The sequence below is a fragment of the Hyposmocoma kahamanoa genome, unplaced genomic scaffold, assembly GCF_003589595.1.
Source record: "Hyposmocoma kahamanoa isolate Upper Pololo Valley unplaced genomic scaffold, ASM358959v1 224, whole genome shotgun sequence".
NCBI classification, from domain to species: domain Eukaryota; kingdom Metazoa; phylum Arthropoda; class Insecta; order Lepidoptera; family Cosmopterigidae; genus Hyposmocoma; species Hyposmocoma kahamanoa.
In genome coordinates, this window is record NW_020653743.1 from 5,609,047 (window position 1) to 5,635,096 (window position 26,050).

The following is a 26,050-nucleotide window of genomic DNA, read 5'->3' on the forward strand; positions in this document are numbered from 1 at the left end:
CCCATGCCCATTCCGCCGGGCATACCACCGCCCATGCCCATTCCGCCGGGCATTCCACCGCCCATTCCGCCGGGCATACCACCGCCCATGCCCATTCCGCCGGGCATTCCACCTGGCATTCCATTAAATCCTCCAGGCATACCACAGCCACCACCACCTTGTCTGCCTCCTCCAGGCGCGCCACCACCATGCATTTTAGTCATAATTGGTGAGCAAACGCGCTGCAGCTCCTTGAGTCTATCTTCATACTCCTCTTTCTCTGCGAGTGTGTTATTCTCTAGCCAGCGAAGTGCCTCGTCGCACTCACGGCGTACTGTAGACTTGTCGTCTTCGCCCAACTTGTCTCCGGCGTCATCCAGCGCTTGTTTCACGCCGAATACGTATGACTCAAGTTGGTTACGTGCTGCTACGCGCTGTCGCTGCTTCTCATCTTCATCCTTATAACGCTCCGCTTCGGCCAACATGCGATCGATCTCGGCTTGCGACAGCCGCCCACGGTCGTTCTTTATCACGATGTTCTTGCTACGGCCAGTGCTGTTCTCCTTGGCTGATACGTTAAGAATACCATTCGCGTCTATGTCAAATGTAACATCAATCTTGGGCACTCCGCGTGGTGCAGGTGGGATACCCGTAAGATCGAATGTACCCAAAAGGTTGTTATCGCGCGTCATAGCACGCTCCCCTTCGTAAACTTGAATTGTGACGGCTGGTTGATTGTCAGAGTACGTTGTGAACGTCTGGCTCTGCTTGCACGGAATCTTACTATTGCGCTCGATGATTTTTGTCATGACGCCACCGGCGGTTTCAATGCCGAGTGACAACGGTGCCACGTCCACCAGCAACACGTCCTGAATGCGCGTGTCGTTGGAGCCTGACAAAATTGCCGCTTGCACTGCTGCACCGTATGCCACTGCTTCATCGGGGTTAATAGATAAGTTCAGCTTCTTGCCGCAGAAGAAGTTCTGTAGCAAACTCTGCACTTTTGGAATGCGAGTAGAGCCACCAACCAATACGATGTCATGGATTTGGCTCTTGTCCATACGAGCGTCGGCTAGCGCTTTCTCGACGGGTTGAAGTGTGCCACGGAATAGATCGGCACACAATTCTTCGAAACGCGCTCGCGACACTTTTGTATAGAAGTCTATTCCCTCATGGAGTGCATCGATTTCAATTGTAGCTTCTGTGCTGGATGATAGCGTGCGCTTGGCGCGTTCGGCAGCCGTGCGAAGTCGTCGTAGAGCTCGCGAGTTGCTGCGCAAATCTTTTTTGTATTTGCGTTTGAACTCTTCTGCCAGATGGTTCACCAGTCTGTTGTCGAAATCCTCGCCGCCCAAATGCGTGTCGCCTGCAGTAGCTTTAACTTCGAACAGAGAACCTTCGTCGATAGTAAGAATAGACACGTCGAATGTACCACCGCCTAGATCGAAGATAAGAACGTTTCGCTCGCCTTTCAAATTCTTATCGAGACCGTATGCTAACGCAGCGGCGGTGGGTTCATTGATGATTCGCAGGACGTTGAGCCCAGCGATAGCACCGGCGTCTTTAGTGGCTTGTCGTTGTGCGTCGTTAAAGTAAGCTGGAACTGTGATGACAGCATCACGAACTGTGGAGCCAAGATACGCTTCTGCAGTCTCCTTCATTTTGGTCAGCACCATACTGCTAATCTCTTCAGGCGCGAACCGTTTTGTCTCCCCTTTGAATTCCACTTGTATCTTCGGTTTTCCACAGTCACTTACGACTTTAAACGGCCAGTGCTTCATATCGGCTTGAATCTTCGGGTCGTCGAATTTGCGTCCGATGAGCCTTTTCGCGTCGAATACAGTGTTGTTAGGGTTCAACGCGACCTGGTTTTTAGCAGCATCCCCAATCAATCGCTCTGTGTCTGTGAAAGCGACGTACGATGGTGTAGTACGGTTTCCCTGGTCGTTGGCGATGATCTCCACGTTCCCATGTTGCCATACTCCCACACAAGAGTACGTCGTTCCTAGATCAATTCCTACAGCTGGCATTTTCACAATTTATCACTTTTCAATAAACTCGTATAATAAACCTTCGTGTAATTGGAATCTTATAACTCCAAATTCTCTTTCTCCTCACTTCTTACTTGTTCGCTTTTTCAAATTTTACTGAATGAATTGCTGCGACGTCAGACCGTATTTATACTCCCTGACTCTGACCAATCACATAAAAGAATTTTCCACTATATTCGAGAACACCAATCCACACAGTTCTAGAAATGATATATCTGGAAATTTCGAGAATGGTCGTAAATAAGACAAGGACAGAGTTATAGTACAGAAAGAAACAGATCCCTAGGGTAGCCGCTGTAAAAAATCTTTCCACTGATAGTGGAAACATTCACACAAAGAGAAAACAGACGATATAATGTGTTCTCTTTTCGACATGTTGATTTGTCTTTTTCTTACAAATGCTATATTAGTTCAGCTATTAGATAGTAGAGGGCACTAAAAGTATAATAAAATCATTTTAACAACCTAATGAGGAATTCAAAATAAATTAACACATTAAAAACCGTTATGTTGTACTATTTATTGCTTGTTTAGCATGCTTTTGATTTGCCATAGACTAAATTATACAAGCAATTTCGTTATATTCTAGAAAAGTAGAGAACAATCCGGTACTTCCAGTGTATAAGAGATGGCGCTGTAAAAAAGCACAAGCTTTATTTTCAGAAAAAGCCAACATTTTTTTAAAGTAAACAACTTTACTGTTCAATAAACTGATAAGGTAGTACTGACAAACCAGGTATAATTACGTCAGATTACATTATCGCAAACGTGGCTCGCTACCAGGCTGACACGTAATCTATTCCAGAATTATCTAGCTTAACTACTTGCCGCTAGATGGCCCGGGTAGGTATATAAACAGTTGAATCCGTTTCGCTGTCAAGTGAAATTCAAAGCAAGCAACGAGTGAAGAGCTCAACGAGTGGTTTGGTGATTACAAGTGTTTGGAAGCGATTGTGAAGTGATTTTTTACAAGCAATAGGTAGTAAAGGTTCGAAAATGAAGAACATCAACGAATTGTCGTTTTTCTTCATCCTGGCGATTTTCGTCAGTATGTGCACTTCGACACTCGCCGAAGGAAAGTGTCCATCAGAAACTGAAAAACGGGTAGAAAATAAGTACAGCAATCCGCACAAACATCTGCTGGACCAGGCATTTGGGATGGCGTTAACTCCTGACGACTTCTTGACTCCATTCATGTCACCTTTCTCGTCACTGTCGCCCTTCGGATTCCGCGACTACTTCAGACCTTGGAGATACCTCTCTGCATTAAATAAGGACGTGGGTTCCTCCATTAAAACCGATAAAAATCAGTTCCAGATCAATTTGGATGTCCAGCATTTTGCTCCTGAAGAAATAACTGTGAAAACAGCTGATGGCTATATTGTTGTTGAAGCAAAACACGAAGAAAAACAGGACGATCATGGTTTCATTTCCCGACAGTTCGTAAGACGGTATGCGTTACCAGAAGGTGTTGAACCTGAGAAGGTGGTATCGCAGCTCTCGAGTGACGGAGTATTAACGGTCATTGCCCCGAGAAAACAGGTGGAAGTTCCAGGAGAACGAGTGGTGCCCATCACTAGAACTGGACCAGTCAAGACTGAATCTAAAGAATCGCAAGAAACTTGTGATAGTGAAACATGCATCTCAAATCAGTAATATAAATAACCTTAAGTTTCCAGTCATTTATTAGTTAAGTCGTCCCAACCAAAAAAGACTGATTGTTTCATTCCAATAAACTGGTTAAAAAAAAACAAGGAATTTCAATCAATGACCTTAAAGATACTAAATTATCGTAATTGTCATATCATTTACAACAATTATCTCCATTTCAGTAGCTTTTCTGTAGCTTTCGACGTTTATAAATGTTTTTTAATCAAAAGGGTGGTAAGTCCTGCCCGACAAAGTCTGCCACTACAATGTGTAGACATTATTGGGTATTTGAAAAAGGTAGTTCTCCAATGTTTACAAATGCGTTGTAGCTTCTGGGTTTTGTAAAGAAGTGAAAAAAAATTTAACTAAATGTGTGTGGCCACTCAGTTCTCACAAAAGATTTGATGACACAGGAAATCTTTGTAATTTGTAGACGACCGTGTGCTTAACATACGAACGAACATATTCAGAAAATACGTAGGTAAACGTTATTTCAATGTTTTTATTTTCACACAAACAAGAAAATAATCGTACCATACTATGTAATTTCGTCTTTCGATACAATTTTCGTCTAATTTCAGTAAAAAAATAAAGGATTTTAAAAGTAGGTACCTTTATTCATCTATTTAAATCTTTGTATGTTGGTAAAGCACATAAGTACCTAAAAAGGTCCCATGTCATACAATGGTAGGGCGGCTTTTTTATACATTTCTGTACAAACCCAGGAGGCTTTCTACAATTGTTTTACAACTACTAGGACAACTTAAAGCAGTGCATTTACAACTTCGCCACATTGGTCACTCGGTGCAACACATCACGGGTCGTATTCTAGACCCTCTACTCGATGCTCAAGTCAGGACTTGAGTATGATTCAAAGCACTAGAAATCATACTCAAGTCCTTGCCATTAGGGTCGTATTTCCAGTGCTTGAAATCATACTCAAGTCTGCTCAAATCCTGACTTGAGCATTGAATACAGTTCTGGAATAAGGGCCGTATTCCAGAATTCTACTCAATCTCTCAAATCAGAACTTGAGTGTGGTTAAAAGCACTCTAAATCATACTCAAGTCCCTGCCATTAGGGTCGTATTTTCAGTGCTTGTGTTTCCAGTGCAATCCTGACTTGAGCATTGAGTAGAGCTTAATGTACAAGTCAGGATTGCACTGGAAATACGACCCTAATGGCAGGGACTTGAGTATGATTTCGAGTGTTTAAACCATACTCAAATCCTGACTTGAGCATTGAGTAGAGTTCTAGAATACGACCCTTCAGAGTATTTACTACCGCTCAGTGCACTCGTTTGCCACGTTGCCCCTAATAAAACTATTTTATTTTGTTTTTAAAATTAATTTATAAGGTAATTTAATTTTGTAAAAGCACTTAATTACTCCATTTCCAATTTGTGTCTTTAACCAACCATTGACGACTCGATACTCGATACATTTAACTGCCTCTGGCCGAACGGTTTCCATGCCGGACTGCTACGCAGAGGTCTCAGGTTCGATTCCCGGGTCGGGAGAAATATTTGTACGACCTACATTTATTTCTCTCGTGAGTTTGGGTGTAATTTTGTGGTTGTCTATGTGTTTGTGTCCATGGCACCCGCGACACAGGGTTTCCCTAGTGCGGGGCCATGTTGAGTGTGTGCGTTATTATTATTTTCTTTCTTCTACGTACACAGTTGTGTACTAGAAGAAAGAAAACGTACCTAGTCTATGCGAGTGTGCTGTGCGTACGATTGAAACATTGGACTTCTTCAAGTGTATCTTATGTCTTCAAAGATATCCACTAAAAGTCGGAGATAAAAATTAAAAGTTCATTAGATGCGTCTACTCAGTCAGAAACTTAATTATTTCTTTTTTATTTCCTGCTGCATTTGCCACTTTTTAGATTCGAACCTCGTGCAATACGGAATATATTAGTGTATATGTCATAGGCAATTGGTACATTACATATATAAAATTATAATCGCAGTCCCTGAGTGTTGGTCTTGACGCGGACGTTATCAATATCGAAATAAACGTTATCGTTTAGTTTCTATACTGGAAAGTCTAGTAGAAACAAAATGCCAGTTTCTAGGGCGTGAAAAGGTCCTATATGGGACATCCTAGTGGTCGACGACCGGTTGGTCGGCCCAAATACCGATGATGGAGGGACGAAATGGAAAAAGACCTCTCGGCCTTACATACAGAATACAGACAACTGGGAGGAGACCGCACAAGACAGGGCGCGCTGGCGCCCCTTTTTAAAAGAAGACAAAGTATGTTTCATGAATTGCTATGGACTTCTCAGTTATTTCACTCATAGATATACCTGCTTATCCTTTAAGATCAGGATAAATAGATGATTGATATGAGAATGCTTATTGACACACGCAAAAGTTTCAACATGATCCAGTCTGGAGGATCGCAGGCAAGTAAATAAAACTGACAACTCTACCCTGAGTTCTATGCTCATCGAACACCTATGTTTTAGGGAACCTACTCGCAGTGCATATTACATATCTGGTATTTAGATATATGTATAAGCATAAAATGGGGTGCACGAAAGGAGCCTCCCCGCACGATGCTGTTCCTGTACGTCTGGCGCACCCTCAAGAGCTTGCAGGACAGGACGCGACTTGTATGAGAGGGACATAAAGCGCGAGATCTTTTCTCTATACGAGAATAGCAGAATCGGCAAGTAATAATAGCAAATCCTTTCACCACGATCGATGGCAAGCATTACAATGTACGCCCATCGATACAATATGTATAATTGGATGTCAGATCTATAATGTTACATAATATAATGTAAAATAGCTCAAGTCTAATTCAAGTATCATTTTGTAGTCTGTTTTCTGTTGTTGTAATAAAAAAAAAAGTAAAAATAGGACGGAGGACCTTTTACAAAAACTCATAATTATGTTCCAAACTGCCTCCGCGGCCTGTTTTCTTTTTTGCAATTTCACCAGCAACTTTACCCTCCGAAACCGGAACGCAACAACGTTCAAATTACTGCGGCGGCAGAAATAGGCAAGGTGGCAGTCTGGCAGTACTTTCCTGGACGAACTCTTTCACAAGAAGCTCTACTGCTACTAAAAGTAATAAGGATAAATAAAGAGCTTTAAATATAAAAATATGTATATGTATATGTATCACGCTAGTATGTACATGTACATAGCATATAATGAACTTTATGGTCAATTGCATAACGTACATACAAACTAGATACGAGTCAAAATCTTTCCGCAGAATGCGCGAGCATTCTCGAGCAAGCGCAAGCATTCACGAAATTCCACGACACCCATTTTGAGTGCCTTATTCCGGTGTGACCATGATCGAGGTTTTTGAAATTTGACTAGCCAGAAAAAGTCGCTATTTAATCGGTTCTAGTCGCATAAAACTAGATTTAGTCGGTCGGCCGTTTAAAAAGTTATAAGGGTGTTTTACTGTCCACGCTGGAATAAGCTTATTCCAGCGGCACCATTTCTCAATTTCGAGAACCACAACACCTGGCTTAGATCTGTTACATTTAACAAAAGTCGTGATTTAGTCGTAAAAATAATATGCTTATTCCAGTGTGGACAGTAACCCTTATAACTTTTGAATGGCGGACCGACTAAATCTAGTTTGCTGCGACTAGAACAGACTAAATAATGATTTTTTTCTGGCCAGTCAAATTTAAAAAACTCGACATGGTCACGCTGAAATATCTAGTGTGAAAGTAACCAGGGTTTAAAAAAAATAAAAATTTTAAAAAAAAAAAAAAAAAAAAAAAAAAAAAAAATTGTAATTAAACAGGATTTTTTTTATATTTTCATTGAAAAGGAAGCAAAATTAAACACATTTGACTAAATCACTGATTTTCATTAAAATGTTTAATTAAAATCACGATTTAAATCAAAATGATTTAATCGTGCGAACCTTAGTTTGTTTGTACGTTAGACAATTCACTACAACCGTCTAAATCTAGTTTTTTGCGACTAAAACATGACTAGAAACCATAGATTTAGCATCTAGAACAGACTAAATAGCGCCTTTTTTCTGACTAGTCAAATTTCTAACTTGATCATATGATCGCGACCATATTATGGTCACGCCTGGTATAAGGCACGCCGCAATTTTCTAGGCTATCGTACTAAGATTAAGACAAAAAGCATTGTCAATTTTAATAGTAAATAATAAACAGTTTTAAAGTTTAAATTATAATGTTTATTAAAGTTTAAAAACTTAAAAACTAATTCACTTTTTAGAATTATCAGTCTTTATTAACACATACAGAAACATAAACCGACGGGAACAAAATAAGAAATTCACGGCACATATCAGACTAAAGCACTTTCCATATCGAGTGGGTTTACTTCGAACCATTTTCAGCCGCCTGGGGAGTCTGGTCTTTGATCTCCTTCCTAACAGGTCCGGTCTGGGAGATCGGTACTGGCCGCTCGCTGTTCTTCAGTTGTGGAGCAACCTTTGGCGCAATGATGGAAAGTACGCCGTCAGATGACAATCGGGACTCCACCGTTTCAGGTTTGCAACCCTCTGGTAGCGCGTACTTTCGCGTGAATTGACGCGAGATGTAACCGTGTTCATCTTGTTTCTCTTCATGTTTGCCCTCAACGATTACAAAGCCATCGGCGGTTTTCACAGAGATCTCTTCAGGGGCAAAGTGTTGAACGTCCAAATTGACCTGGAATTTGTCCTTGTCCGACTTGATGGTGGAACCGACGTCTCGAGCAACATTTGCCAACTGACGCCACGGTCGATAGTAGTCTCGAGACATCATCGGTGCAACAGCCGCGGTGAGCAGATCATCAGGAGTCAACGCTAAGCCGAAGTCCTGGTCCAGCAGGCGATGGCGATGATGATGGTGATGAGGGTATTCGTAACCCATCAAGAACGGTAGCAGAGACATTGTTGTGTGATAGTGTTTAGTTTATTCGCAGGTAGTAAGAATTGAGATCGCAGTGCTTTCGCACCAAGTCGCTTGTTGAGTCGGTAATTCCAAAATACATGCCGGTTTCGCCGGCCGGCGTGCTTTTATAGTATTGACGCGCGACACCTGGTGGGCGGTAGAACTATCTCAAGTTTCTCGAATGATCGCGAATAACGTACGCCACACGCAACGGTAGCTTCCATGTGTGCGTTCCGTAGTGACTAGTATTGATCTGCCCGGAAATTCGGGCCCATTCGAGATTTTTCGTAGCTACAGGACGATGACCGACGAGTGGCGGATAATGCCGGTCTCGTCAAGGGCAAACAAGAACACATTGTTGTCATCACAGACCACATAAATATTCGTCATGCACCGAGAGAACAGATATTTTATAAAATGTTGCAGCTTTAAGCTATTTTAGTTTTATAGACGTATATTATTTAAATTTTTGTAATAACTCATTAATATCAACTACAATCAAGGATCTCGAAATTTCGACAATCAATAAGAGTAACGCCAGTAACAATAAAAAAGTTTTGTTGCAAAATTTCAAAATTGTTTTTTGTTCACCTAGAATACCTAGATGTACAAGTCGACGAATGACTATTTACACGAATTAAGTACAAAGTGATAAGTAAAAGTGCATATCGTGGTACATGTATATAGGTACATACGTACCATTTTTGAACACGTTAGTCTCCCAGGAATGCAATGTACTTAGAATAATAATTCTAAGGCAATGTACCTATATGTACGTATCTATTTTATGCGGACACTACTCGTGTAAACCGACCGTGATAAGGTGATAGCTGATGCATGTTTGCTCAGAGAGCATATTTGTATGTAACGACAATTTAAAATAATGTTTAATTTAAAATTATTAAATTAATTAATTAATTAATTTAAAGTTTGACAATCGCAAAAAAACTCGCAAAACAAAGTTGTTTGTTTTCGTAATGAGAATGCCGCCGTAAAAAGAGAAGAAGAGAAGTACATAACAATGTATTTACCTAACCACCTATAACGGTAGGTCAATGACTAGGTATAGGTAGCGTTGGGGTATGGAGAACTTTCCATTTTGAAAAAATTATATTTTTTACAAAAAAATACTTAGCTCAGCTTAGCTCTATATTTTTCAACATTTGACATCAGGTATTACAAAATGACATTTTTGGCAATGTTTGTACTTACCTACAATTTAATTATAAAATTCATACTAAATAAAACATTAAAAGATATATTTAAACGTAGAACATAATATGAAACTTCGAATTATATTTTTCCAAATTTGTTTAGAAATTTTTCGAAAAATTACCCAACGCTAGGTGTAAACAACCATTTAATGTCACGTTTAATGTAACATCTCGACTGGGCCGTTGAACTTATCTCTATATTTAGACTGTGTTGCTAAGTGAAATGTCGATTGGCATTGTTTGGCAAAGTCCCCAGACAATGATGGACAGAAATGTTGTGAAATAAGAAGACTAATGTATTGCCTCCAACGTACCACCCACATCGATAGGTGTCTGTTATAGACAATACAATGTACGTGCAATACTACATTTATCTCCATATCAAGGCGTTGGCGCAAAAACATATCAATACATAACGACCTAAATTCAGACACGTGGTTTGTATTTTTTTGTTTGAATACTTAGATAACCTAAGAGGTAAACGCAGTTAACTAGTTTTTAACAGAAACTACATACAACGGACTCTCAAAAAAAAAATATTGGCAGAAATTGCTGGTCATGTGATTGTAAAAGCGCCACTCACGTCTTACTCGCAGATTTATCTTGTGAAAGATACCACCTCTATTCTATACCAATTACTTTTGTAATCTGAGCCAATTACATACTACCATTATACCACCAGCAGATCAGGGTCTGTCTACTACACCTAGCAAAGATCGTGTTTTAAGAAACCAATCCCTAGGGAGGACTTTGGTTAAAGTGTCCTCTAAGTGCTCTCTAAACGGTATGTAGAGGACATTGGTCTTCTTTTCTTGATACAGCTCACGAAGAAACTATCTACATGTTTCGTCACGTAGTGAAACACTACATCCTTTATGAGCTTGATTGCACTCTGGTTGTCGACATAAAGTATAGGAGTAACAGTTTTCCACGCGCTTCCTTGTAGAGACAAGTGAGCCATATAACCGTCTGTGCAGCTAGGCTGGCCGCCACAAACTCCGCCTCAGTGGTTCACAGATCTTTGCGTTTTCGATGACCACGACACCGCTCCCCCTGCATCAGAAATACGTAACCAGAAGTCGATCTTCTTGTCTGTTTGTCACTCGCATAGTCTGCATCGCTATATGCTATAAAGGTTTTTTCTCCAGCTTGCGAAGCCTTGTATAAGATACCGTGGTATTGCGTACCTTTTAAAAATCTTAAGACCCGCTTGGCGATTGCATACTGGCGTTTGTCGGGTTTTTCAACATTTTTTGACAAAACATTTGCCGCAAAACAAATGTCCGATCTACTCACAACCAACATAAATATAACAATTTTCCAATTAATTCTCTGTAAGAAAAAAACAATATAATCACATTTGTCAGGCTCGGGTTTTAATACAAACACTCCCGTCAAGCAACAACTTTGTATCCTTGCATCACAATAACTACTCTTTTATAGCTAGGGGCAAACTCCTGTGTCCTAGATACTGGAATTTGTCGCCAGACTCATAGACTTAATATGCTAGAAGTTTATGGCTGGTCTAGACATTATGCGGTAGACTGGGTAGAGAAATCTACATAATTTTAACGTGTAGGTATATGTATAATATGTAGACCAGTCAGGTTCATTACTTGATTATTCGCCAGATTTTGAATATGATGCATAATTTTTCAGCTCAAGCTAAAAATTTAAAAGAAATCGACCTTGGGCCTTTTAAATCAAGAGCACACCTGGCATTGGACTATTCTTATGGTAAACTGTGTCTTGCTTGACGGGCATCTTGACGCGCTGTACCAACAACAAAATGTAGGTAACCATTCCGGCAGTATTGTCAAACGGTTCATCAAGGTTTCACAAATTGTTTGAAATGATGTTTAATTAGAGCTACAAATATGGTAGAAAGTTAAAAGTGATAGTAGACAATTAATTGTAAAGCAATTACAGTTCTATAAAATTTTACAGTTTGTATTTCATAAAATCATAATTTATTAGTTGGCATATTCTATCATGGTGCTGACTTAATAATAATAGTTAGCCTTTAAGGTCCCACTGCTGACAACGAGAAGACTTGGGTTCTAGTTCCCACGCGGGCCCAATGGGATTGGGAACATCATACACAATTAAATTGCATTGCAGACATGTGCAGGTTTCCTCGCGACGTTTTTCTTCACCAAAAAGCTCATGGGAAATTTCAAATTAAATTTCGCACATAAATTCCGAAAACTTAGAGGTGCAAGCCCGGACTAGAACTCGCGACTCTCTGCTTGAGAGCCGATAGGTCAAACCTTACCATGTTTTGTTTAAGAACAAATTTAATTTTTACCTTCATAAGACTCTTCTTATAATAATACTCTTATTAATAATACTCTTATTATTTATTATAAATAAAAATAAAAAACGTTAACGGTAATATGAAGGTATATATCACAATGGTATATGCATGTGGAATTGCTAACAGGACTTTTGAAGAGAAGTAAAGTTAAGTAAAATGAAGGACAAATTTAAAGAGAGCCTATTTGGAGAAGGAACGATCAAAATATCCTAGTTCTTTTTTACGTCAGGAAATCTTCATGAGACCCTCCGCCCGAGGAGACGAAGGAAAGTGAGACGTTTAGTTTCGTCTTTCCTAGCTCCTTAAATGCGACTCTCGGAATAAGTACCTCCTACTTCAAATCAGGATGGAATTACAATTCAGGTATTGTAAGTTCGTTTCATAAATATTGTTGTTTTGAACCTATTTATTGATCGCTATGTATGATCCCTTGTTACCCGTGCGTAACCGAGTTACATTGCCAGAAATGGGAGAGGAAATGAGTCCTATATTTTACTAATTGACTGTTTAATTTGTACTTTTTGTTTTCTTTACAAGTAGATAGTAATGTAGATAGCGTTTCTACGTTGTTTACGCTATGAATAAAATATCGATCCAAATAAAAAGATAAACTATCGGTTCTGAGTTCGCGTTTCTAAGACTGAGCCGTTTCTTTACACAGTACCTATGTACCATTTAAATTTGTCCTCTTTTTCTGTACCTACTTATGTAGATGTCTCTCTACCTGTCTAGGTACCTATTTACTAGTATCTCCAATCGGCTTCATTGACTCTTTATCCATATAAAGGATTTTTTTTGCTAATATTGTACTGCTAGATACTGAACAAATTTATTTTGCTATTATTACTATTATTACTTCCTTACCTGCTATGAATTAGCTTACCTAGGTACTTGAGCAAACAAATAAAAAATCTGCGATATCAAAACCGTTATTTAATAACAATGTAGCAGCTGTTAATACCGGCGGGCGGACACAGACATTTCAAGCATAATTCAAAGACAGCTGATGAAATGAAACAGCTGTCCGGAAAATGATACAAAAAATAACCCAGTCATCGTAATTCATTCTTCACACAAAAGTGAGTTTTATGAGTAGCCGGTTGGTATACTTATGTTATGGTAAGTCGTTCGGGGTCCATAATGAAACTCACAAAAAGTCTCGAAAGTTCCTTGTTGCGACGACATTGTAGAACAATCGATGAGCTGTGTTTGTAGGGGTGTGCGTACGAATACGGTCAGGTGTCGTAAACTTTTAACAAACTAGACACTGCATAATCATCTTTTAATTCTATTTTTCATGTATTTATGCTATTTGTATTTGTACCAAGGATATAATAAAAAAAGATTGCGATTATTTATTACGTTCGTAGATCTGGTCAGGAGATTTAGAAACTTATTTTTTAACTATAATTTTAACCCCATTTTAATAGACGTAATGAATGATTTTCAACAAATAATTTTTAGGTGTGGCCACACAACACCGTAACGTAAAGTAGGTAAGCTTGTGTGTACTTTGTACCTAATTTGTATTATTTAGGTATAGATATTCTATGTTTGTAGTCGCTAGAAAAACGCGTCCGATATAGGTGTTTTTGAAAAACATATTATTATTATAAGTTAAAAAAGAAAGACCATCAAATCAGAAGATTTCAGAAGCAGGCACAATAAATTTCACATATTATGTAGTTCAATAAGAATAAAACGATATGCCAATCCTTACACCCAGAGTCCAGACATGTCTGTCGTGAAGTTACATAAGTTATTGTGATGTTTATATTAGTTGTCGCGTTATTGACAAATAAACTTGACGTAACATTATCTCGGTGGCCCGACATTAGAGTGTATGTACACTTTATGTTGTGTGTACACTTTATGTGAAAATGAGAATAATGTTTAATATAGTTATTAATACGACGATCGAATACTCAGAAAAAATTCCTTCGATCCGGCCGGATTCGAACGGACATCTTCTAGCATAACGTGCCAGACGCTATACCAACTAAGCCACGGAACGAACCAGCGGACCTCACGAATTAAAATTCGTGAGGTCCGCTAGTTGGTTCCGTTCGTATCCGCCCGGATCGAAGGATTTTTTTCTGAGTGTTCGATCTTTGTGTTAATAATTATACAAACTAGTAATTTCACAAAATAATTGAATATCAATTTAATAATAAATTTAAAAATGTTTAATACTTTAGTATTCCGTACAGGATTACTTAATTAACGAATAAAAATAAAATTATATGACATAAAAAAAATATTCAAACTGCATTTAAATAATACAATAACTAACATCTTAAGTTATTATAACAAAATAACATATCAATGGTTGATAACCTCTGACTAAAGTACAAAATGTGCAATGACTTCACTACTCGACACTAGATGTCGTTTTTTGTGTGAGCTCCCTCAGCTTTATTATCTATCTCGCTTTCTCCTACAAAAATTTAATTACGCTATCCTGTTGTCATCATGTACAAGGTTTCTAGTAGCACATAAGGCAAAGTAAAGCAGAGTGATTGTATAAAAGAATGCTAAACTTTGTTCATGAAAGAGCGAGATGTATATATTCGTAATAAGTTTTTTGTGCTACTGGAAATTATTTGATGTTTGTTTTTGTTTATATTTGGATTTACTGTACAAACATCTTGAATAATTTTTAGTTTTTATTGTAATAATTGAAATAAATATTAAAATAAAAAGAATGGTTAATTATTGTTGCGTACAAGGTTGTGGACGTAATAGTCGAAATAACAAACACTTGAACTTTTATGGACTCCCGAAAGAACGACATCGGTACGTTATGAGAAAAAATTTAACAATTTAAACAATAAAAATATACACCAATCACAGTTTAGAAATTCGCTATAAAATTTTTAAATGCTAATGCATTGATTATTTATAGGACAGCCTGTGCAATCATTGTTCATAGATATTTAATCTCTTTGCAGGCAGGCTCAATGGCTGAAAGCCGCCGGTAGAGACGACCTTCTCGAAAAAGAGCCAAATAAATTAACAGTGTCCTACAGATTTTGTTCTCGTCATTTTGCGCCTTCAAGTACTAGAAACAGATATTTGGGCGCAGATGCTATTCCCACTTTCTATGTGCCTGGTTCTCGGTTGTCGGGTACTGGTGAAGGTAAATTATCTCTAACTGGTTTATCACGGTTCTACTTCCAAAGATTTTTTCATATTTGCGTCAAAAAGATGAGTATTGCATTTGCGGCATAATCGTATTTTTGGTTTGAAAAGAATAAGGAATAAAGATTTATAAATATAATTATTATTACATTGTCTGTTACACAATATGTGATTTGTTTTGTGGTACAATAAAATGTTCACATACATACATAATAAAGATTGTTAAAATTTTCCATAAAAAGATCATTCATGTAAAAGTCACGTAAAAATTACAGCGATTGGGCTTTTATCTTCTTAGAAGATATATACTTAAAAAAAAAACAGTCATAAAGACAATAAGTAATGTTGATTAATAATTAATTATCTTCCATTAATAAAACCTGGCATCTTTAAAAGAAAGTACTTAGTTTAACTTTTCATACAAAACTCTTAACTCTATGATAACTATTGCAAATAATTGCTATTGACCAATATGCCATTTTCCTAAACAATTGGATTAAAAAAAAATCGGAATTTTAATTGTGTAAAAATTAGTTTTATTCCAATGTGTAGCAAACTCGAGAACTCCTTAAGTAGTTTTATTAATTATTATTATTATACTTTCTGGGTAGGTACTGGACCCCTTAGAAATGAAGTCTCTGGTATCATACAGAACGTAGCATGTCGAGCTACACATTGATGGATCTTATTCATTGTTCATTTTTCTTCATATTCGAACAAAAGTGACATATCATGAAATGCAGTTGACAATACAACTACTCTTCAGAAGTTATTTTGTTAATTTATTGTGATTCACAGAGGAAGCATATGCAGCTATGGACCATGAACCGAAACCACATAACAATGTAATTTGCAACAGCTGCAAGGAACAGATCATTGGGTTCCGCTACAAGTGTACCTCTTGTGATGACTATGATCTTTGCCATAAGTGCGAGTCACTGGAACAACATCCGCAGCACTTTATGCTGAGGATTCCTAAACCCATGAAGTTTGTTAGTATTTTTCAAGTTTCATTTCTTTCCACCTCAGAGACATTGTTAATATCATTGACTTACAATTATATGGACGTCGGGTCCGCGCGAAAAAGTGTCCGAACTTATAGGGCGTTAAAATCGTATACAGAGCGTCATTCACGCTTTAGTCTTCGTTTGTTCGACTGATAGCGAAGCAAGCAAAATTAGACAGTACTGCGATGACATTACAATTTAAATTCAACGTTTTTGCTTTTTCATATGCCTTTACATGTCACTACGTTTAAATAGGTTGAATTGGGACATTTTTTTCGTGGTTTTTGTATTAGACCCGTCGTCCATTTATTTGTAAGTCAATGGTTAATATGGTTAATAATGTTAAACACTCAGGGATGACATAGAATGTCTCAATCTTGATTACTGGTAAATCATTTTGAAAAACAACACTGTAGAGTTAGCAAAGTGTTCAAAATATACGAAACGTTGTTGCTCGCCCATTGATACGACAAAAAAGGCATACCTATATTAAGTTGTTTTTACAGAAATTTGCCGACAATCTTCTAAAAAAATGGCGTACATTTTTTAAATCCGACCATATAAAACCAACGACCCCTGAATTCCTTAATTTTGACAGTGAGAGTAGTGACGATGAACCAATCACAAAATATGCTAAAAACTATGATAGCGGCATCGACCTTTCTGAAGACGTAAAAAACAAAATACGCAAAGAGGTTTCGCGCGTTCTTAAAATAAAAGTCTCTGAGAAATCAAAGCCTCAAAAAAAGAAAATTGAACGTAAAAGACCTGTAGCGCAAGAAGATAAACCCCAGGATAATGTGGCTAAAAGAATGAAATGTGAGAATGTGGATGAATCGAAGTCCAGAATTGAGGGCATTGTTGCCACAGTTCCGGAGGTGGCATTCGCAGACGTTAACGATATCATAGACGGACAGATTTTAGAAATGAAACCCGAGTTTCCTGTTGCATCTGCACAAGGTAAAGAACATGTTATTTATTTATAGATTGAAATTGATTGGGTGTCATAATACAGAAATTAACCATCCCACAAAAGATATATAAAAATATGCCATGCCTTAAAATTGTATTGCACAAAATATGTATACGGTTCAAGGGTTGATTGCAGATGGAGACAAAATAATAAGTAAAAAATTACAAATTTCAGGTGATGGTAAATCACTTCTGCATAAGTCATGTCCTATTTATTTAAAAGGTATAAAATTATAATTGGACTTTGAAATATTACCTACTGCACTGATTTCTTACATAAATTTATGAATATCAGCACATTTAAATACAATACAACACCATTTCTCTGAGTAGGGGAAGGTCCCAAATCCAAAGTGCAAAACTGGCCCTGCTGTACAACCTGCAAAAGTTAACTAGCTCTGTCTCTCTCATACAATACATTATTTGCAATAAGAAAAAGAGTCAAACCAGTCTCTTATATAGTATTCTTCTATTATAGTAGTACATGTATATATATTATATATGTGTTATCAATACTAGTTTCAGATCTTCGTTTTTTATTTTATTAACCACATAATTGCTAATTCATAATACTTTCTTTTTCCAGCTGAAGTGCAAGTGATGTCTCAACGTGAACCACCACTTACCGAAAGCATATCCAATGATAACCAATATTTGCTATATGCTGGTGGTGCATGGTCATCAAATGCAAACCCTTCTAATCGTGAGGCATATGCCAGTAGCTCAAGTTCGGTGGTGATGGGTAACAATCTTAATACACAGACTAATGGTGAGCACAGAATTCTAATTTTTTTAGAAATTAATAACAGATAATAATAATATCCACAAGTATGCAGGGGTTGCACTATTTGTTAGTGTTATGGTATTCATTTATTCATTCACATACACATTTTATATTTCCCGAGAAAACATGAGAAACGAATGAGAAATTACCAAGTTTTTAAACGACTTTAAAAAAGGAGGAGGTTGTCAATTCGGCTATTTTGTTTTGTGTGTATATTATGCGACTCGCATGTATGAACCGATTTCGATGATTCTTTTTTTGTTGGAAAGAGGGTATCTCAGTATTGATCTCATTTAAATTTGAAGAGAATATTCCACCCAATAACCCGAGTAACCGATTTCATAAAACTCGGCAATTAGATGTAATTCCACGAGCTTTTGATGTTGATTTGTTTTTATTTAGTGAAGTGCCTTTTGATGTGTATCACAGACTAAGTAAACAAGCAATCGTTTTAAATAAATAATGTTTGGCATTCGTGTAATATTACAAAAGTTATTGAATGAATTGAATGAATTGAACACATTTTTTGACATTCGTGTTTTGAAAACGACCCTTAATATGTGAATGAATGAATACATTATAAGTGGTCACACTTTATATTCGCTAATAATTCCTCATCTGTTCCGTGGAACAGTGGTATTATATTTCCTATTATTTACAATTTACAATACATAATCAACCCATACCAACGCTGGGCGTGGTTCTTCTCTAAGGAGCGGGTTGAGGCTCGGCTTACATAGCCGCGGAACGGAATGGGGAAGTGAACTTTTGTAACATAATTTTATGTAGCGTAATGAAAAGGATTGTATGTTAATTGTGTAACGTACAAACAGATACGAGTAAAAAAAAACAGGTTGTGCGTCTTCTGTAGCAATTCACGTGCATTCTCGGCAATTCTTCGACGAGTCTTATGGTGCATTTACACCGGGTCGTCTGCGGACTTGTGGCAGACCCACCCAGTCGAGTTTCGCTGCAAACTACCGTCGTCAGACGACTCACTATTTCCACCGGGTAGCTTGCCGTCTTGGGCCTGACGACTTGGTGTAAATGCGCCATTAGCCATAGTCCACTGCCCCACCAAAAACTGAAAAGAATATTCATTTATATTGTATTTGCAATAGATCGAGAAGTGAGTACGACAGAACAACCTGTGATGCATGTGAAGCTAAGCGAGGATATGACAGAGCTAATGATAGAAGTCACGTCCAGGAACCAGAAAACTGTATACAAGTGCTGAATTTAGATTATAAGGCACATTATCATAGTATACAAATGTAATATACTCTAAATAATGTACAAATAAATGTTTGTTTATCGTATAAGAGGTTCGTTTTAATAAGTCATACTTTATCCTCGTGGCTCATTTACAACCAGGAGGTTAACGGACAGGTCGCATTCGCTTGCCCGCCGAAGCAACCTACCCAGTGAACTCCGAGTAGGTGACGACCAGACATAGATATATGTCTGTGGTAAGCATTGGCTTACAAATAAATCAATGGTGGTAAGAATCGAAAATCGCTGCCAAAATACTATACAAACTGGCACTTTCTAAAATTGAAATAAAATTTTGTCAGAGCGTGAGCATGGTCGAAATTTGGTTGGTGTTAAGTCGTCATTTAGGCATCGCGCAAACGGTGTCTTTGTATGTATGTTGCGCGATAACTTCGTGTGAATCGATTTTAATGATTCTTTTTGTTGGAAAGAGTACCTTAGTATTGCTCACATTTAAAAGAAAATATTCCACATTTTTCATTTCAAAATAGGGAGGGAATGAATCCTGTTTCTCGCACTTTCCGGTAACCTATTTCAATAAAACTTGGCAAATATATTTAATTTTTGTGGCAGGTTTTTTTTATAATAAAGTTACAATTGTGTTGGATACGTATGATACAACTATTCTCAGGAACTGTACAAGTAACCTACAACTATATAGTAGCGAATATAACATATTCTATTTTCATACAAATTGCGATTGTGGCTACTGGCGAAAACAGGGTCCGACTGCGACAACCGGCGACTGTGTCGATTTCATATCGGTTGTGTGAGAATGGAATATTCGCTTTTATTGTCGCGACAATAATCGCTCGGTTTATTCAACACGAGACACACGTTTGCGCAGCGCCTTAAGTCCTAGAACCGATTAAATGACGACTTTTTACCCGAGCTGTATTCCAAAAACTCGGGCATTTCTCACGCTGGAATAATGGACGTAATTTTTTGTTGAACGTTTTCATATTAGGGGAGAAGGAGACACTTTTGAACAGGCCCCTGTTTAGAATAAATGCGTTCACGCACAGTCATTAGACAGTGTGAATGAAAATGTAGTAGGAATTTTGTTTTTAAAATGATTACCAAACAGTCAGAGTGCGCGCGCGCCAAAAACTGAATGAGAGGTCGTGTTTACTTTCAGAGCGCTGAAAAGTAAACATTCTCAAAAATAGAGTTGTAAGGGGGTTCCCTATTTGTGATAGAATGCCATTTGATCGAACATTAATTTCTCGAAAACGTTAGCTCTATTGTCTTATGAATCGTAAGTTATAAGTTTTGCCACATCGATGCATCAAAATCTCAAAAGAACATCTGCTCTAACGGTCAACAGCCAAAAAGTGATTTCTTTTAATCAGATCTAAGCTTGGTGTTGTGGTTCTCGAAATGGAGAAATGTTGTCGCTGGAATAAGCTTGTTCAAGCGTGGACAGTAAAACACCCTTAGGAACTTTTGAACGGCGGACCCACTAAATCTAGTTTTTTGCGATTAGAACCGACTAAATAGCGACTTTTTTCTGGCTAGTCAAATTTCCATAACTCGACCATGGTCACGGTGGATTAAAGCACGCAAAGGCATGCCACATGAAATCGGCCTACAAATAGTGTAAAATTGATCTAAGTGACCTAAGCTAGGTGTTGTGTGGTGCTCGAGATTGAGAAATGGTGCCGCTGGATTAAGCTTATTCCAGCGTGAACAGTACAACACACCCTTAAAAATTTAGTATGGGCGGGAGGACCGACTTAATTTAGTTTTTTGCGACTAGAGAACAGACTAAATAGCGACTTTTTTTCTGGCTAGTCAAATTTCAAAAACTCGACCATGGTCACGCTAGAATAAGGCACGCTAAAAAAAAAAACACATTGGCGCAGAGTCGAAGCGTCGCGACGCGTCATGTTTTTCGCCTATAGCATATTCATCTCTATTTTCCCATTCTTAAGGTACAAATTTGTATTTTGCAAATATGGAATCGAGGCGCCAGGCGGTTGTAGTTGAAAAACAGGACGTGTCGCGACGCTTCGACTCTGCCCCAGTGTGAGTTGAGCCTTAGACTATGGAATCCAATTCCATCCTCTAAGGTATGTATACATATAATAATATTACTTATTGTTTTTTTTTACAATTTGAAAGATTGCATCGTTTATACAATTTAAAATGAAAAACATTTTTTTATTAATTAATTTTTATTAGAAGGTTATTTCAATTTAATCAGTCTTTAATTATGTAGGTACTTTAGGATTTGTAGACAAAAGAGTTCGAGGGTTGTTTATTTCTTAGCTACTTTATTTTCTTGCGGTCCTTGGTCCTTAATTTCCTTTCTGATCGGTCCAGTTTGCTGAATAGGGACTGGTCGTTCACCTTTTACTGCTCGAGGTTGACGCGGGGCGATAATTGACAATACTCCATCTGAAGATAGCTTAGATTCTACAGAATCCGCTCGGCAACCTTCAGGTAAAGCATATCTTCTCACGAACTGACGAGTAATGTAACCATGTTCGTCTTTTTTCTCCTCGTGTTTGCCTTCAACTACAATGAAACCATCCGCAGTTTTGACGGAGATTTCTTCCGGTGCGAAATGTTGAACGTCTATATTAATTTGGAATTTGTCCTTGTCAGACTTGATACTGGATCCTTGGTCTCTTGCTGCAGCAGCCAGTTGACGCCACGGTCTATAGTAATCGCGAGAGTGTAAGGGAGAAACTGCAGATATGAGTACATCGTCCGGAGTCAACGCCAAGCCGAAATCTTGGTCAAACAAACGTCTGGGTATGACGGGCAAGTCATAATTAAACACGTACGGTAGCATAGACATCTTCTTCAAATCAATACAAACAAAATTTCACAACGTTGAGAATCACAATAGAGAAACGCTTCTCGATCGCTAGTATCGAAGAACTCCCAAATGTCGCTTGTGTAGCTTGTAACTTCGCCTTATTCAAACTGTTGACTGTTCACGCTTTTACTCAAATTTATACTTTAGCGGCGACATCTAGTGAAATGTAGAACGTTCTAGTACTACAACTAGAAAATTCTACGTCTTTTTGTACAATTTATTTCTTACTACGCCATCTAGCGTGAAGTAGCATTTTATCTACATGTCGTTTAACAACAAAGTTATTTAAATTAATTTTTCATGTTTTTAATTATGTTGGTAGTTGACGTTTCTGTGATTTCATAAATGTAAGAGAAAATTCAATGTACTCCATCTTAAATGCTTAGGCCAACTAAACTTATTTAAAGGTAACATTCTTTTATTTTTCTTAATTACAAGTCGGTATAGGTACATAATATGCGTTAACACATTTTTTAAAAAGGACTATCTTATCGGGCCGTGTACGATTGATAAGGAGGCATAGGTATGTTGCTGAAGATGAGTGTGTGTGTCTCCGCCCATAAACTGCTCTGCAGTTATACAGGCTTTGAATTTGTAGCCAAGTTATATTTTTATTAAACAATTTATTAAAAAAAAGAACCAAACGAAAATGTACAAAATTAACACTCATTATTTGATTGCATCGATTAGTACGATAGGATTAATGATGAGGATAAAATCTCTCCAATAAATATTAAAGTCCTATGCGTTAGTACTACATAGATATTATAATGGTAGGACCGATGGGTCTTACCATTAATATCACCCATAAAATCTAATAAGTACCTATTATTATTTATGATCTATCACTAAAATACTACTACAGTGGGTAAGTTTGGTATTAACTAACTATGAAGTCCAATAGATATCGATCTGCATTTAATTTTGATTTTTAATGATAGGTCATTTCCGTCACTAGCGATACCCACAATTGTGCAATATTAGATAAAGGTCCAAACCCTTTTTGATTGTAAGCTTGAGCGATGGTTATACGTTCAGTCTTAGAAATTGATTTCTGTTCTAACAGATGCACTGCATATCTGCAGTCGTGACTTCAACTTTTCAATTTGGTTCCGCCCTCACCGTTCCTCCTTCGGTCGACTAGAAGGTCCGGAGCACACCATTCTTATGTCGTTGATATTCCACCTATTCGCACTAAGCGCTTTGCCTCCTCCTTTCTGATGCGTACGACAAAGGAATGGAATGCTCTACTAATAATCTGTATTTCCCGAAAAGTACAATTTGGGGCTATTCAAGGCTAGAATGAATAGGCATTTTTTAGGCAAACGCGTCCCATCGTCTGTCACATCGTCGCTTAACATCAGGTGAGATTGTGGCCAAGCGTGTGTCTATTATATATTAAAAAAAAAAAAAACTGCAAGCAGTTGATATGAATAATGTGATAGTTCGCGACTCAAAGCATTAATTATTATTATTAATTTATTCTTATGTCTCTACATCTTATAAGTACGAGGATATAGTGTTTATTTTCTAAATTTTTGTTCGATTCCAGGGACAAGGTAAGTTTGAAACAATTTGATTTTTTTCAGTAACGGTAAAAAGTAACTAATCAATAGTATAAAGATAAACCAATAATCAGGTATCCTGATTTCAACACAAAAAAATCATCGAAATAGGTGCACAAATGTCGGAGTAATCACGTAACAATAGAAAAAAATTGTATCGAGGTTCCCAATTACCTCCTCATTTTTGGAAGTCGGTTAAAAATCAGCATTTATTACATTTTCTACGCATGACAAATTCAGAATACTTGGTTCGTTTATAAATCGTTCTGATTCAAATTTTACTCTTACGTGTTTATAAAACGTTTCTTATTCAACACCTGAATTTTTACATAACTTTTCGCAGTTTCAATTTTTTCACTCAAAAAATAGTCGAATTGAGGACCTCCTTGATTGAAACACGATTGGTGACAGTTTTCGCGAAGATTTATTTTCCATTAGCTCTTGTAAAACACGCCTAACCCGTTCATGAATTGTATACAAGTTTATCGTAAAATTAAATGTACGGGGTAGGTACTACTTTTCGTTATATGGATCTCAACAAACCAATTACTGGTCATTTACCAATTCTTTTGATGCCCAATGAGTGCCTTCTGTGTAGTTGCCGCTTACTGCTTCTCCAGAGAGAAGTACCTACCTATCAACAATGTACCTACTGACAAAATTCAATGATTAACATTGAACATTTTATATTGAATTCGGTATACAATTATTATGGTATGTAGGTACGCACCTACACCATCAAACGCTTCATTTAATTTGATAGTTTTATAAAGTTAGTCGTTCCAACGCGCCTTTGTGTTTATCTTTTCTAAGTTTTCACCGCCCAAGTAATAATAAATGCTATAACTCCGGGTTAAACGTTCCGAGTCAAAAATAACGTTTTGATAACATTTTGTTAACTTGCAAACAATTTGTATAGGTAATGGTTTTGTAAAACTGTGACGCATCGCATCCGCCCCTAGATGTCCATAATCCATATCCAATTATCCATTGAATTCGATTGTTAGATTTTTGGGAAATATCTCGTTCTTTCTGGAATACTATCCTAAAGGACGGAAGGTAGACCTTAGAATTAGAAAGAGATAGCGAGATTGCCTAGACAGTGGAAAATGTTTGAAATTATGGTAACACTGTTTGGTTGGAAAGAGATGGACGCACAAGTCAGACGATATGACTATTCGACGCTAGATGGCAGGCTAGTAAATACATTATAATTATATGTACGTCTATTTGTGCGTGCATTCCTGTAAATACTAGAACTTTCTACGTTTTACTAGATGTCGTTAGTAGGAGTATAAATTCGAACGAGAATGCTACCTGACAACAGTTCGAATAAATCGAAGTTACGAGCGACACAAGCAATACAAGCGACTTTTGGAGTTTTTCGAAACTTTCGAGGAGCCATTCTCTGCTGTAATTTTCAAAGTTATTGGAAGATTTTGAATTAAACAAGGAAGATGTCTTTGCTACCGTACGCGTTTGATTACGACTTTCCCGTCATACCCAGACGTTTGTTTGACCAAGATTTCGGCTTGGCATTGACTCCGGACGACATACTCGTATCTGCAGTTTCTCCATTAATGTCTCGCGATTACTACAGACCGTGGCGTCAATTGGCTGCTGCGGTTAGAGATCAAGGATCCAATATCAAGTCTGACAAGGACAAATTCCAAGTTAATATAGACGTGCAACATTTCGCACCGGAAGAAATCTCCGTCAAAACTGCGGATGGGTACGTTGTAGTTGAAGGCAAACATGAGGAGAAAAAAGATGAACATGGTTACATTAGTCGTCGGTTTGTGAGAAGATATGCTTTACCTGAAGGTTGCCGAGCGGAGACTGTAGAATCTAGGCTATCTTCGGATGGAGTATTGTCGATTATCGCCCCGCGCCAAACTCAACAAGTAGTGAAAGGTGAACGACCAGTCTCTGTTCAGCAAACAGGACCGATCAGGAAAGAAATTAAGGACCAGGGACCGCCAGAAAACCAACAAGCGAAGAAATGAACAACCCTCGGAACTTTTCCTCTAGTCCTTAATTATACCTACATAATTTAAGACTGAATTTAGTGTAATAAGCTTTCAATAAAAATTCATTAACATGAAAAATGTTTTTCATTTAAGTTTTCAATGTAAGGAAAGAAGGTGACCTTTAGACATTTGATTGTAAAAATTCTAAATATTATTTATTTAGCAAATGAAACTATTTTTCCGGATTTAAATCACCCATATTTGTTTTTTCAAACAAACCGACGTTTCGGGTCCTTTACAGGTCCCGTGGTCACGGTTGTTTGAGGTGGTACAGTCTTCAACCAGTTATGTGTAATATTAGTGCAAACCACCCTATTATTCACTATAGTTACAATAGTTATTAAT

General features: G+C 37.7%; 6 protein-coding genes across 7 annotated transcripts in view; 3 read left to right on the forward strand and 3 right to left on the reverse strand.

The window, feature by feature from the left end:
• The window catches only part of LOC113228191 (heat shock protein 68-like), a 2,351-nt gene extending 325 nt beyond the window's left edge, over positions 1-2,026 (reverse strand). Inside the window, exon 1 of one of the 2 annotated variants that reach the window (XM_026461433.1) lies at positions 26-2,026. In XM_026461433.1, coding sequence (XP_026317218.1) covers positions 26-2,009 — 1,984 coding nt within the window. In that variant the 5' untranslated portion in view covers positions 2,010-2,026. The remainder of the gene's footprint in view (positions 1-25) is intronic. The other variant, XM_026461434.1, reaches the window with a different exon arrangement.
• Positions 2,027-2,911: 885 nt separating this feature from the next.
• Positions 2,912-3,761, forward strand: LOC113228193 (protein lethal(2)essential for life-like). The gene has a single exon (XM_026461436.1). The coding sequence runs from the start codon at positions 3,027-3,029 to the stop codon at positions 3,684-3,686; it is 660 nt and encodes a 219-aa protein (XP_026317221.1). The 5' UTR covers positions 2,912-3,026; the 3' UTR covers positions 3,687-3,761.
• Positions 3,762-7,889: 4,128 nt separating this feature from the next.
• Positions 7,890-8,628, reverse strand: LOC113228194 (protein lethal(2)essential for life-like). The gene has a single exon (XM_026461437.1). The coding sequence runs from the start codon at positions 8,574-8,576 to the stop codon at positions 8,019-8,021; it is 558 nt and encodes a 185-aa protein (XP_026317222.1). The 5' UTR covers positions 8,577-8,628; the 3' UTR covers positions 7,890-8,018.
• Positions 8,629-14,811: 6,183 nt separating this feature from the next.
• LOC113228192 lies at positions 14,812-19,317 on the forward strand. Its single transcript, XM_026461435.1, has 6 exons — positions 14,812-14,903; positions 15,059-15,246; positions 16,047-16,240; positions 16,762-17,215; positions 17,814-17,996; positions 19,133-19,317. The coding sequence occupies exons 1-6, from the start codon at positions 14,812-14,814 to the stop codon at positions 19,246-19,248; spliced, it is 1,227 nt and encodes a 408-aa protein (XP_026317220.1). The 3' UTR covers positions 19,249-19,317.
• Positions 19,318-21,468: 2,151 nt separating this feature from the next.
• On the reverse strand, positions 21,469-22,226 carry LOC113228232 (protein lethal(2)essential for life-like). The gene has a single exon (XM_026461494.1). It carries the CDS (start codon positions 22,087-22,089, stop codon positions 21,544-21,546), a length of 546 nt encoding a protein of 181 aa, XP_026317279.1. The 5' UTR covers positions 22,090-22,226; the 3' UTR covers positions 21,469-21,543.
• A 2,772-nt stretch (positions 22,227-24,998) lies between these two features.
• On the forward strand, positions 24,999-25,761 carry LOC113228231 (protein lethal(2)essential for life-like). Its single transcript, XM_026461493.1, has one exon. It carries the CDS (start codon positions 25,133-25,135, stop codon positions 25,679-25,681), a length of 549 nt encoding a protein of 182 aa, XP_026317278.1. The 5' UTR covers positions 24,999-25,132; the 3' UTR covers positions 25,682-25,761.
• The last annotated feature ends 289 nt before the right edge of the window (positions 25,762-26,050 follow it).